The 11402-nt window shown below is 40.1% G+C and overlaps 2 protein-coding genes across 2 annotated transcripts; one reads left to right on the top strand and one right to left on the bottom strand.

The window, feature by feature from the left end:
- The first annotated feature begins 1528 nt into the window (after window positions 1–1528).
- Window positions 1529–3489, top strand: LOC114943554 (uncharacterized). The gene is made up of 6 exons (XM_085488841.1): window positions 1529–1563; window positions 1950–2361; window positions 2506–2604; window positions 2691–2874; window positions 2990–3024; window positions 3439–3489. Exons 1-6 carry the CDS (start codon window positions 1529–1531, stop codon window positions 3487–3489), a joined length of 816 nt encoding a protein of 271 aa, XP_085344967.1.
- A 289-nt stretch (window positions 3490–3778) lies between these two features.
- On the bottom strand, window positions 3779–11056 carry LOC114943552 (uncharacterized). Its single transcript, XM_085488840.1, has 8 exons — window positions 10726–11056; window positions 8831–10596; window positions 8136–8709; window positions 6050–8009; window positions 5061–5196; window positions 4839–4983; window positions 4546–4740; window positions 3779–3963 (listed from the first exon to the last, which is right to left on the bottom strand). Exons 1-8 carry the CDS (start codon window positions 11054–11056, stop codon window positions 3779–3781), a joined length of 5292 nt encoding a protein of 1763 aa, XP_085344966.1.
- Between the last annotated feature and the right edge of the window lie 346 nt (window positions 11057–11402).

Here is an 11402-nt window from a genome sequence, read left to right as displayed (position 1 = left end):
AAATGGTGTAGAGTATACAGGGGCATTAGTAGCATGCAATATGTACGGTGTTTTAAGGGTTAGAACATACATTCGTTGTCTGATTTAGGCGCGTTTATTCTGTAACTTTTATGTTTCCTAACGAATGATCTAGAGCGGAGCACCCTTGTTAATTATGCCTTTTATGATAGAAATATTATTTAAAAGTGGGTTGCTACTCCCATTGTCATTGGTGAAAAAACATGTTTTAACCTATGAGTAATTATATGTGTGATTAAATATTCGTTAATACCGGTCTTTCATGCAGGTTAGAGATTGTCATGACTAGTAGGTTAAAGAATAAAATTTTGAAAAAAATTGAGACTTTGAAATTTGTCTGGACGTTACATTATCATGATTATTAAATTCTAACTATAAAATAATAGTAGAAGTTACAATTAAACTTTTCTATAATTTACATTCAAATATGAATATAAATTAAAGCAAATAAGATTATTTTAATCTATAACAAAATTTACGAAGTAATGCATTTTATTTCATATCGCAAAAGGAATCGACATATTCTAAAGAATAATACCTAAAATATATAGATATCGCTTGTAAAGTAGTAATTAGGTATGAAACCCGCTTTATTATGTGAACTCGGCTTTACTCTCAAGAAACGTCTAGAAGATTCTAGAAGATTCTAAAAAGACGGTTGAGAACCGTTACATTCCAGAAGCATAATGCAATGCATGATGCAACGCTGAAACACGTTGCAACCCGCAAACCATTATAGAAAGACCGTTAAAAAATATCACTACCAAGAATAAGATAAGAAAGGCCCGTTGCAAGCCTGCATAGCGGTGAGTCACCAAAGAAGCACCGCTATCGCTACTAAGAATACGATAAGAAAAGTCGGAGCGCATAGCGATGAGTCATCAAAGAAACACCGCTATCGCTACCGAGAATAAAGGACGGTTGAAAACCGTTAGCGATGAGTCACCAAAGGAACACCGCTATCGCTACTAAGAAGCCATCTCTCCGGGACTTAACCGACGCAATCTCTACCAGGGGGCCTATTACGGTTTTCGAGTGAATTTACTCACTTTTCGCATTATCATTTCACGTGATTTTGATCACCCAATTATGAAACTGTCGAGTGAAAATGTGAAATAACTAGGCATTTCCGGTCTAGTAATCTCACATTTTCACAAGACAGATTCGCCGAGACCGCCGATAGTGTTAGAAGTGTGAGGTTAAAAATATTAATTAATCATGAACGTTACCGAAAAGCAAAAAAAAATATTATTAAGCTACATGAAAGAAAACGAGGATTTTGCAAGAGGCCGCTTGAGATATAATAGTGGCAATAAGAAAATATTAGTAAGTGTGTATCATATTATCTATAAATTAATATATACATCGAAATTCTTATCGTCAATGTCATTGTATTTTATTTATAATATATATATAAATATATAATAATATAGATATTAATAATAATAAATTTTATTTACACAGGATGATATGTGGACTGCCATAAGCCAATCATTAAATGCTACTGGAAATGGACCGCAAAAGCAAGGCAAAGAATGGCAAAAGGTATTTATAAAAGAAATTATAATGTCTTATTAAGTGATCAGAGTAACATTTAGCGATCATTCTGTAATAATCAATTCTGTAATTCTGATTACCAATAATTGTAAGCTCTATATAAGTATATAATCGCTGTGTGCAACGATATACAGAAGTTACAGTTATTGCTAACTAGTGTTACAGAATAGGCCTTTTATATTTACACTAGTATGATTAATAAGAAGCCTATTCTGTTACTAATAACTGTAAGCTTTGTATGTAATTGTTGTGCATATTTTATTAAATGTTGAAAAAGCATGCGCAGCAATTACATACAGGCTTACAATTATTGATAATTGTTATAGAATGGACTTCTAAAAAATTGCGTGTTTTATATAAATGTAAACATGGAGGGACTGGAAATCAAATGTATTAAAAAAATGCGCCCAAAATAAAAGTTACGCTGGCGGTACAGGCGGAGGACCACCAAAGATTCTTAAATTAACAGAACTAGAAGAAAATTTATTAGAAATCATAGATCCGGAAGCAGCTGGTTTGCCTGAGATACCTGAAGGAGGAAATTTTAGTAGAATTAAACAGAAAAAGTCTGCACCTAATGATACAATCTCAAAAAGATCCTCGAACGAATCTGCTAGTTTGCTTCAGATATCTGAAGCAGGAAATTTTAGTAGAATTAGACCGAGAGAGTCTGCACTTAATGATACAATTTCGAAAAGATCTTTGAAAGAATCTTTTTATACAAATGAAGGATCATGTAAGACTGTGCAAGAACAAAACTCATCTATTGCTGCGCAAATAAAAAGAGTATATACATATATGTGCATTCGAATATAATACATACTAATATAATATCATTAATAATGATTAATATGTTTAGTTTTAATAGGAATTAATAATAGATAATATGATAATATCCCAAATAATTTTTACATATTTAAATATTTTCAGAAATATACTTCTATATTACCTACAAACAATAAAATGTACAAGATAGATGTAACTAATAATAATCCATCAACTTCTACAAACACAGATTTTTTGGCACAGGTTAGTAAAATCACATATCTTTATTCACGAATAGAATGTATGCTCATATATTTATATATTTGTAATAAAAAATTAATCATTTATAGGAAATGGAAAGCAGCATTGTTGATAATATTGAATTTGAAGAAATTGACATTGATGAAATTAATGCTAATGTTAATGTTTTGGAGGATGAAATTAATGCTAATGTTGATGTTTTGGAGGATGAAAATATAAATACCGCATCACAAGTGAAAGTTATTTCTGAACGTTATGAAACACGAAGCAAAGGTATTAAATATTATTGATTTTTGTGCTTTTTTTAAATATTGATATTAAAATAAAATTAAATAGAATATAAAATTTTGAAACAATATTATATTTTAATGTTTCTTTTATTTTTCAGCTACCAATAGTAAAGAAAATAATTCTGGTGCAGCTGTGCAATTAATGCGTGAAAATCTTGAAATTAAAAATGAGAAATTAAGGATCTCTAAAGAAAAATTACTTTTACGGAAAGAAAAATTTGAATATTTAAAAGATATTTATTCTGACTATAAGTATATTTTAAGTAATATTGACTACAATGTTATGCGTTTAAGAGAAGAAATGGAGAAAATATCACCTACATATCTTACATAATTATCAAAAAGCTAAAAAATCTTTGCTATTTCAATTATTTATTTATATTTGTTATATTATAAATATATAATAAATAAACAATATTTTAAATAATTTTTAATAATTATATAAGACATAAACATGTAGGTGATATTTTCTGTACCTGATATTTTTTGCATCAGTATTATATGTTTAAAAGATACTTCTAATGTTAGCAAATATTTTATGTTATAGAGATTTTATGTTCAAAAGAGATTAGACACTGTAATGACTGTCAAACTGTGATTAATAAAAATAAATATGATTATAAAAATAAAAATAAATAAAAATAAAATTATATTTAATAAGGAAAACAATTAGATATTTAAAGACAAGGCTCGTGTGTTATTATAAAATTAAGATTTAGAAAGACAGGGCCAACTATAACGAGCATATTAAATTAGTGAGAGATGTAATGTCAACACATAACTGATTTATTTCTTAGTAAATACAATGATAATAAAAATAATAAAACGTTTCGGCTGTTACCTCAATAAATAAAATTATATAAATAAATTAAATAAAAATGTTGAAATTATGAGTGCCTATTTTGGAAATATGTATTTATGATTCTTTGCCGAACTTCATTCCCATTTTCCATTGCTATCTCTTGATATCTTGGAACTTCTAAATCTATTACATCATAATATAGCTCCGGTTCTGGAAGTCTCCAACGAATAGCAATGTTATGTAAAACGCAGGCAGCATTAACTATTCGAGCTAAAAATGAAAATATTTATGCAATATTTATATATGGTAAACATCTCATAACATATATACATCAAATGTAATGTTAATTGCAAATCTGTACTTAAGGTATTTTTAGTCGACGATCATTGGATTAATTGTGTGTGTGTGTGTATGTGCGCGCGCGCGCGTGTTTATGTAAGTAAAAAAAATTATATATATATATATATATATATATTAGTTGCAATAAACATATTTTATATACGTTATGAGATAATTTATATGATATATATATATATATATATATTTAATACATTTTACATGCATTGCACTAAACATTTTGGCTATTATGTTGACGAAATGTCACGCTAACATTTCGGCATCAGCAAATGTCCCTCCTCTAAAATATTTCAGGAGAACGTTTTATTTGTAACGTTATTGCATTGTACAAGTATAGTTATACAAAATTCTATTGTTACATTACCTGTACGTTGTAATAACGTTACAAATGAAACGTTCTCCTGAAACATTTTAGAAGTTGGACATTTATTGTTACTGACATAAATGGCCACAATGTTTAATATTTCTACTTTCAGATTTTAATATCAATTATACCTGCAACTTCTGGTTCATAATGTAGAGCTCTCTCTTTTCTTAGGCATCGCCACCTTCCCTTTAGTACTCCTATGCATCGTTCCACACAAGATCGAGCTCGAACATGATGCTGTGTGTATCTTGCTGCTGGTGTACCTTCAGGTACATTCAGCTTAGGTGTCATCAAATATGGCAGCAGTGGATAAGCACTATCACCTATAAAAGAAAAGACATATAAAGTTTATTATACATTGAAAAATATTATTGCCAAGACTGAAATAAAATAAAACACTCTATCAACTAAATATTATTACCTAAAAGCCAAGCATCTCTTCGTCCTTCAGTATACATTTCCTGCAAATGATTCGATAGAAGAGATGCCCTCCACACTCTGGCATCATGTGTTCTTCCACCATGTGCAGCATTTACGGTCAAAATTTTACCTTCATAATCCGATATCTATAAATTTATTACATACATATATTTTATATATATATTGTGTGTGAGTTTTGTATATTATAGATAAAGTTACTTACAATAAGAACATTTAATGAATGATATAATTTTCTATTAATATAGAGATGTTGTCTTTCTGCTTTTGGTGGAACAATTGCTATATGGGTTCCGTCTATTGCTCCAATAACGCCAGGGAACTGTGTACGTGCCCAGAACCTTTAACATTAAAGTAAAATATATTTTTTCTTATATAATGTTACACACATTACAAAGTATCATAATGTTTTACTTATTGAGAAAATATGGTATTTATAACTGTATAAGATTTAACGTTGTAGGATGCCGGGTTAACGTGATCAAATGATTGTACGCGTTTTGAAACGGTTTAAATTAGTTTATTCACTTTTACAAGTTCGTCGCGTACGGAGACTTATGTTTCTCGGCGCTCGCTCTCTCGAGGACTGACTCGAGGGCTGCGCGAATTTCGGAGCTCGCGTAGGGCGGCAGCCGATCGGGGTCCTCGATTGGACCATCGGAAAATCAGGCGATGTACACACGCCAATTAGCGGCGAGTGTACACGTTGGTTTCACGTGTTTCCTTGGCGTAAACACTAAGGAATTTAACAAAAAACATTCTAGAAAATTCGATCGTCCTCGAGGATTCGATCCGAAGAACGAATCTTCAACATACCGCCCGCCTCGTATGCGAACAAATGCGAAATAAATTTAAACGAAGCGGGAACGAATCGTCGAGGAAGATGATTACAAAACATACAGGTGAAGACGACTCGCGCTGAGAAAGTCGTCTCGAAGATTACATAACTCTTACAAGTTAGCGGCTTCATCCGTTGCGGACGCGTTAGAGTTATCACGTATTGGCAGTCGGCATAATTGCGCAATAGGTCGTTTCAATGTGGACCGTGCGGTGCGTATGGTCACAACTCGAACGAGTCCATCAGATCCGGGATGGATCTGCTGTACTCGGGCAAGCTCCTATTTGCTTGGAGGGAGCACGGGACTTTTAACTAATACTAATTCGCCTATTGCGAAGTTAGGAGACTGCTTGCACCACTTGTTTTGCTGTTGAAGCGAATGTAAATAATCCTGTGACCAGGCACGCCACACGGTTTCCTGCATGGCACGGACTAGTTGCCATCGCGAGAGCCTACGCGGGTCGATCGCGAGTACTGATTCCTCCGGAACGGCTACGAGGGGCCGTCCAATCAGAAAGTGACCCGGGGTGAGCGCCGACAAGTCACCCGGGTCGTCACTAAGCGGAGCGATTGGTCGCGAGTTAACGCACGCTTCTATTTTACATAGAAGCGTCGCGAGTTCAGCCCTCGAAAGTGTGTGGGAACCAACAGCGCGCCTCAGATGCGTTTTAAGGCTCTTGACTCCGGCCTCCCAAAGGCCGCCGAAATGTGGAGCGGCGGAGGGAATGAAATGCCAGTTCACTCCGTCGCCTGCGAGCGCGTTTCGCAATTCAGCATCCTTCGATAAGGATTGAAAGTGTCGATGGAGTTCGTGGTTGGCTCCATGAAAATTTGTGCCGTTGTCGCTATACATGTGACGCGGCAGACCTCTTCGGCTAGCGAACCTCTGATAGGCTGCAAGAAAGCCGGGCGTGGAGTAATCTTCCACTAATTCGAGGTGAATCGCCCTTGTAGCAAGACAAACAAACAGAGCGATATATACCTTTCTGGCCTTTTGCCCTCTGCCGACGAATGAAATTACGTGGAGTGGACCGGCGTAATCAACCCCACAATGAGTAAAAGGCGCCGAAGGGGTGACACGAGCGGCTGGAAGGTCGCCCATGAACTGAGAAGACAATTTAGCCGCTTGACGAGTGCAGACTACACATTTTCGAATGTGCGCCTTTACTGAGCTGCGGCCTCCAATGATCCAGTATCGCTGACGCAGCACACGGAGTACTAGCTGTGTCCCCCCGTGGAGCGTGGATTTATAAGCGCGATCAATTAAGAGATCGGATAAGTGATGTTTCGGAATTATTATAGGATGTTGCTCGTCATAGCTGAGCGCGGAATTCGTCAACCGCCCGCCAAGACGGAGTAAAGAGTCCTCTCCTAGAAAAGGACTCAATCTGCTCAACGAGCTCGAATGCGGTATGGTGCCGTTATTCTTTAGTGAGCGCGTTTCCCGTTCGAAGAATCTCTGTTGCAGATAGCGCAACCAGAAGAGTTCCGCCCTCCTAAACTCATCGGCGTTCAGAAGGGGGGATTGTTGGGAGCGAGACGCGCTCTTTTCTTTTACACGATGAATAAAGCGATTCATATAGGCAGTCACGCGGACAAGCTTGGTCCAAGTGGAGAACCTATATGGAAGTTCCCAATCCTCAGCCTCTTGAACATGGAGCGTCACAGGCCGTCTTCTTTCCACCGACACCTGCTGATCGGTGACAGAGTCGAGCGGAGCTGAGACATTCAGAATCGGCCACGCAGTTGATGGTTTCTGAAGCCATCGTGGACCGTTCCACCATAGCGGGTGAGTCACGAGCTCGGAGGCGGTCAAGCCGCGCGAGGCACAGTCCGCCGGATTATCGCGAGACGGAACGTGATTCCAACAAACGGAATCCAGACCGGTATGCACCTCGGATACGCGGTTAGCCACGTAGGTGCTCCATTTTGATGGATGTTGACGGAGCCACGCGAGAGCGATGGTCGAATCCGTCCATCCGTATATTGGAATCAGAGGTAATTTCAACGATGTCAAGGTCCACTTGATTAGCCGGCTGAGGAGGACGATAGCGTTCAGTTCCAAGCGCGGGATGCTTACGGTTTTGATCGGCGCGACCTTTGTTTTAGCAGCGAGCAGAGTGATTTGAAACTTCGTTGGCGAAGGAAGCACTCGAATATAAACGACCGCCGCGTAAGCGCGGTTTGAAGCGTCGGCAAACCCGTAAATTTCGAACGCGAGGTTATTGGAATGTCGACCGGTCCAACGCGGTATTCGGACGCGGTTCAATGATTCTAAATCGTTGGTGTAGCTCTCCCAACGATCGCGCAACTCCTCTGGAAGAGGGGAGTCTCAATCACATTTGAGAAGCCATAATTCTTGTAGCAAGATTTTCGCGGTTACAACAACCGGAGCCCATCCTAGTGGGTTGTATAATTTTGCCGTGAACGAGAGAACGGAACGTTTTGTGTGCGTAACCGATCTCAACGGAGTTATCACGAATTTGAACGCGTCCTCTTTAGCAAGCCATGAAAGCCCGAGAACCTTGAGATTATCTTCTTTTACGAGTAAATGATCGGTGACTTCCGGCTGATGAGCCGAAAGTCCTTGAAGAAGAGAGGAGGCATTAGAAGCCCACTTTCGTAGTTGAAAACCTCCCTTTCGCAGGATCTCAACTAGTTGGACACGAGCTTCTATCAATGAAGTCGTATCGTCCGCTCCAAAGAGTGCATCGTCCACGTAGAGGGACTCGCTGAGAATTGGAACAGCCGCGGGATAGTTGTCGCCTTCATCTAGAGAAAGCTGTTTCAGTACCCTCATTGCGAGGTATGGAGTGGGGGAGAGCCCGTACGTTACAGTGAGAAGGCGATAGTGTTCAATCGGCCCATCGGCCGACGATCGCCATAAGATTCTTTGAAAATCCGCGTCAGACGGATGCACGAGAATTTGGCGGAACATTTGAGCAATGTCCGCCGTGTAAACAAATTGCCATTGACGCCAGCGCAATAATATAGCGGAGAGGTCTTGCTGCAGTCTCTGACCGATCAGTAAGTGATCGTTAAGCGAAGTCTTATTGCTCGTTTTGCACGAAGCGTTGAAGACAACGCGCAATTTCGTAGTGCAACTCGAGTCAAACGGGATGATGAGGAATATATACCGGCTCGAACTCGGAGCGGTCAGACAATTCCACCTTCCTCATATGACCGAGCGAATTATACTCTCGTAAGAACTCGTTGTACTGCGCGTGAAGTTCAGGACGAAGCCGTAGCTTGTCTTCCATTTTATTATAAAGCGAGATTGCAATGTGCAAAGAATCACCGATTTTTATCGGAAAATCATGCCTGAAGGGCAATCGAACCGCATAGCGTCCCTGAGGGGTACGATAGTGGTTGGCGATGAAATGAGCCTCGCACCTCTCTTCCTCCTCCGTGAGGGGGACAGGCCGCGAGATCTCCTCATCTTCCCAGAACTTCTGGAGAAGAGAGTGCGTGCTTTGTTCCAACACGCAGTTTAATACAGATGCTTGAGCAGTAGTAATCGGCCTACTATTTGTGGGGCCGGAAAGGATCCAACCGAGAGCGGTTAATTGCGCTGTCGGAGTTCCAAGAGGACCCTGACGGACATCGCGCTTCAGAAGCGAGCCGTAAAGGTCAGCACCGATCAACAAATGAATTTGATGTTGACTTGAAGGATCAGGGTCAGCAAAAGATAGACCCTGTAAATGAGGCCACGCATCGAAGGGCTGAATCCGCGAGGCAGCGTATGAAGTAATGCGTTGAAAAATGTAAGCCGTCAGAGGAAAGCTCGGATCGGCTTGAGCACACGGGGTTAACTGTAGTTTTACGCGCGATTTCGCAGTACCCGTGTATTTTTCGCCGAAGCATTTAATTTGTAAATCGGCTCGTTGCCGTTTAGTGCGCAACGCCTGTGAGAGCGATTCTGATATAAAGCTAAAAGTGGATCCTTGATCCAACAACGCGCGAACCTTTAAGCAGCGACCCTCCCCGGTGTGGAGGTCGACCCATGCTGTCGCCAAAAGGACATTTGGATGTTCCTGAAGCGAGGGGGGTACTATCTGGACGGCCGCAATCGTATTGACCGTTTGATTAGGAGTCGCATTAGATGCGGCTTGTGACGCAGATTCGGAGGTAGTAGCCTCGGAACTGGCCAAGTTATCAGAGGCATTTTGATTTGCCGCTGAATGCAGCAATGTGTGATGCGAGCGACGACATTGTCTGCACCGATATTTGCTCGGGCATTTCGACGGGAAATGTCCGGACTTTAAGCAGTTAAAGCAAAGTTTATGCTGGCGCGCGAGAGCAAAGCGCTGTGAAGCTGATTTCTTCGCGTAGTCTTCGCATTTCGAAACGTGATGCTCACCGGAGCAACAAATACATTTAAAGGCAGTCACGTTGTTTACTGTTAAACGCGGTTTATCATTTTGCGAAAAACCGGAGTCCTTGCTTGAATCGGCAAAGTCCGACAATACGCGTATACGGAGAGTTAAAAACTCATTAAGCTCCTGATAAGAAGAAGGCTCATTTCGTTTGATTCGCCTTAAATTCCATTCGGTACGTGTTCTCGCGCTAAACTTTTGCGTTATTGTATAAACAAGAATGTCGTCCCATTGTTCTACGGGACGATCGAGATTTTTTAACGCGGCTAACGATGCAGACACTGTGTCGCGCAATTTTTGCAAATCGCTTACAATCTCGCTTTTCATTACCGGAAGGCTAATAAACGCGTGTAAATGAGCATAGATTAACGCTTGCTTATCGTCATATTCATTGGTTAACAATTGCCAGGCAGATTCGTAATTCGCATCGGAAATTTTTAAATTATTGATCAGCAAGGAAGCGTCTCCCGTTACGCTCGTTTTTAAGTAATGAAATTTTTGAGAATTTGAAAGAGCGTCGTTAGTTACTACGAGAGATTAAAAAATGTTTCGGAAATTTTCCCAATCGGTTAATTTCCCAGAAAACTTTGGCAGCGCGATGCGTGGCAATTGGAAGCAATGATTATTTGTTTCGCGAACGGAGGAATCGGAACTACGATCGGTAAACGGAATTGTATTAGGAGATAATCGACTTATCGTATCTTGCAGCAGATCGGCCGTGTCGATGTAGACATCCTCAGCTCTCAGGAACTCTTCCAGAGTGAAGTACGGCAAGGTCGTTTGCTGCTCCGTAGTCGTCTTTTGAAGCAGTTTGACATGAAGGCCGCGGCAGGCGGCCCAGTGCTCCTCCAACTTGGCAAGCCTACTTCGCGTCTTGGCGAGTGTCACGTTGGATTTGGCCAGCTTCTTGAAGTTGACGAGATCTCGTTTGATCTCGTCAATACAAGCTCCCTGCTCGATGAGCAGGTCACTCACGGCAGTCGACATGATTATCGATGCCGGACTGTTGAATCGTTTATCGATTATTCGCTACTGAAGCGAAATCTTCAAGCGCGCGCGCGGACTTGAAGCGCCCGCTGATTGACGCGCGAGAGAGAGTGAGAGAGTCCGAGCGCGAGTTAGCGCACCGTCACGTTAAGCCGTTATCGGCTGTCTTTCTCACACAAAGCGATTGCGTGGCGCGTGATAGCGGCGTCGAAATTGCAAATCGCGTGGGTTTTTAAATCTTTAGAAACGTCGAAAATCACCGGGATGATCGAGAGAGTCAAAGAGAGATGCACGACGCGGACGCGTGATAGCGGCGTCGAAATAGCAAGTCGCGCACCTTTTAAAA

The sequence above is a fragment of the Nylanderia fulva genome, unplaced genomic scaffold (genome assembly GCF_048542155.1).
Source record: "Nylanderia fulva isolate GAGA-0341 unplaced genomic scaffold, ASM4854215v1 Scaffold720, whole genome shotgun sequence".
In the NCBI taxonomy this organism is placed as follows: Eukaryota; Metazoa; Arthropoda; class Insecta; order Hymenoptera; family Formicidae; genus Nylanderia; species Nylanderia fulva.
Note: the sequence above shows the minus strand (reverse complement) of the source record. Positions and strands in the feature narration are given on the sequence as shown.

What these genes read in the sequence shown, in the direction of transcription:
- LOC114943554 (XM_085488841.1), top strand. Translation starts at nt 1,529, where the DNA reads ATGGACCGCAAAAGCAAGGCAAAGAATGGCAAAAG. An exon ending in TTGCTGCGCAAATAAAAAGA is followed by an intron (nt 2,362 to 2,505) that starts GTATATACATAT and finishes AAATATTTTCAG; the next exon opens with AAATATACTTCTATATTACC. An exon ending in TTATGAAACACGAAGCAAAG is followed by an intron (nt 2,875 to 2,989) that starts GTATTAAATATT and finishes TTTATTTTTCAG; the next exon opens with CTACCAATAGTAAAGAAAAT.
- LOC114943552 (XM_085488840.1), bottom strand. Translation starts at nt 11,056, where the DNA reads ATGTCGACTGCCGTGAGTGACCTGCTCATCGAGCAGGGAGCTTGTATT. An exon ending in ATCGGTTACGCACACAAAAC is followed by an intron (nt 8,010 to 8,135) that starts GTTCCGTTCTCT and finishes CCCCTCTTCCAG; the next exon opens with AGGAGTTGCGCGATCGTTGG. An exon ending in ATTCATTAAATGTTCTTATT is followed by an intron (nt 4,984 to 5,060) that starts GTAAGTAACTTT and finishes ATAAATTTATAG; the next exon opens with ATATCGGATTATGAAGGTAA.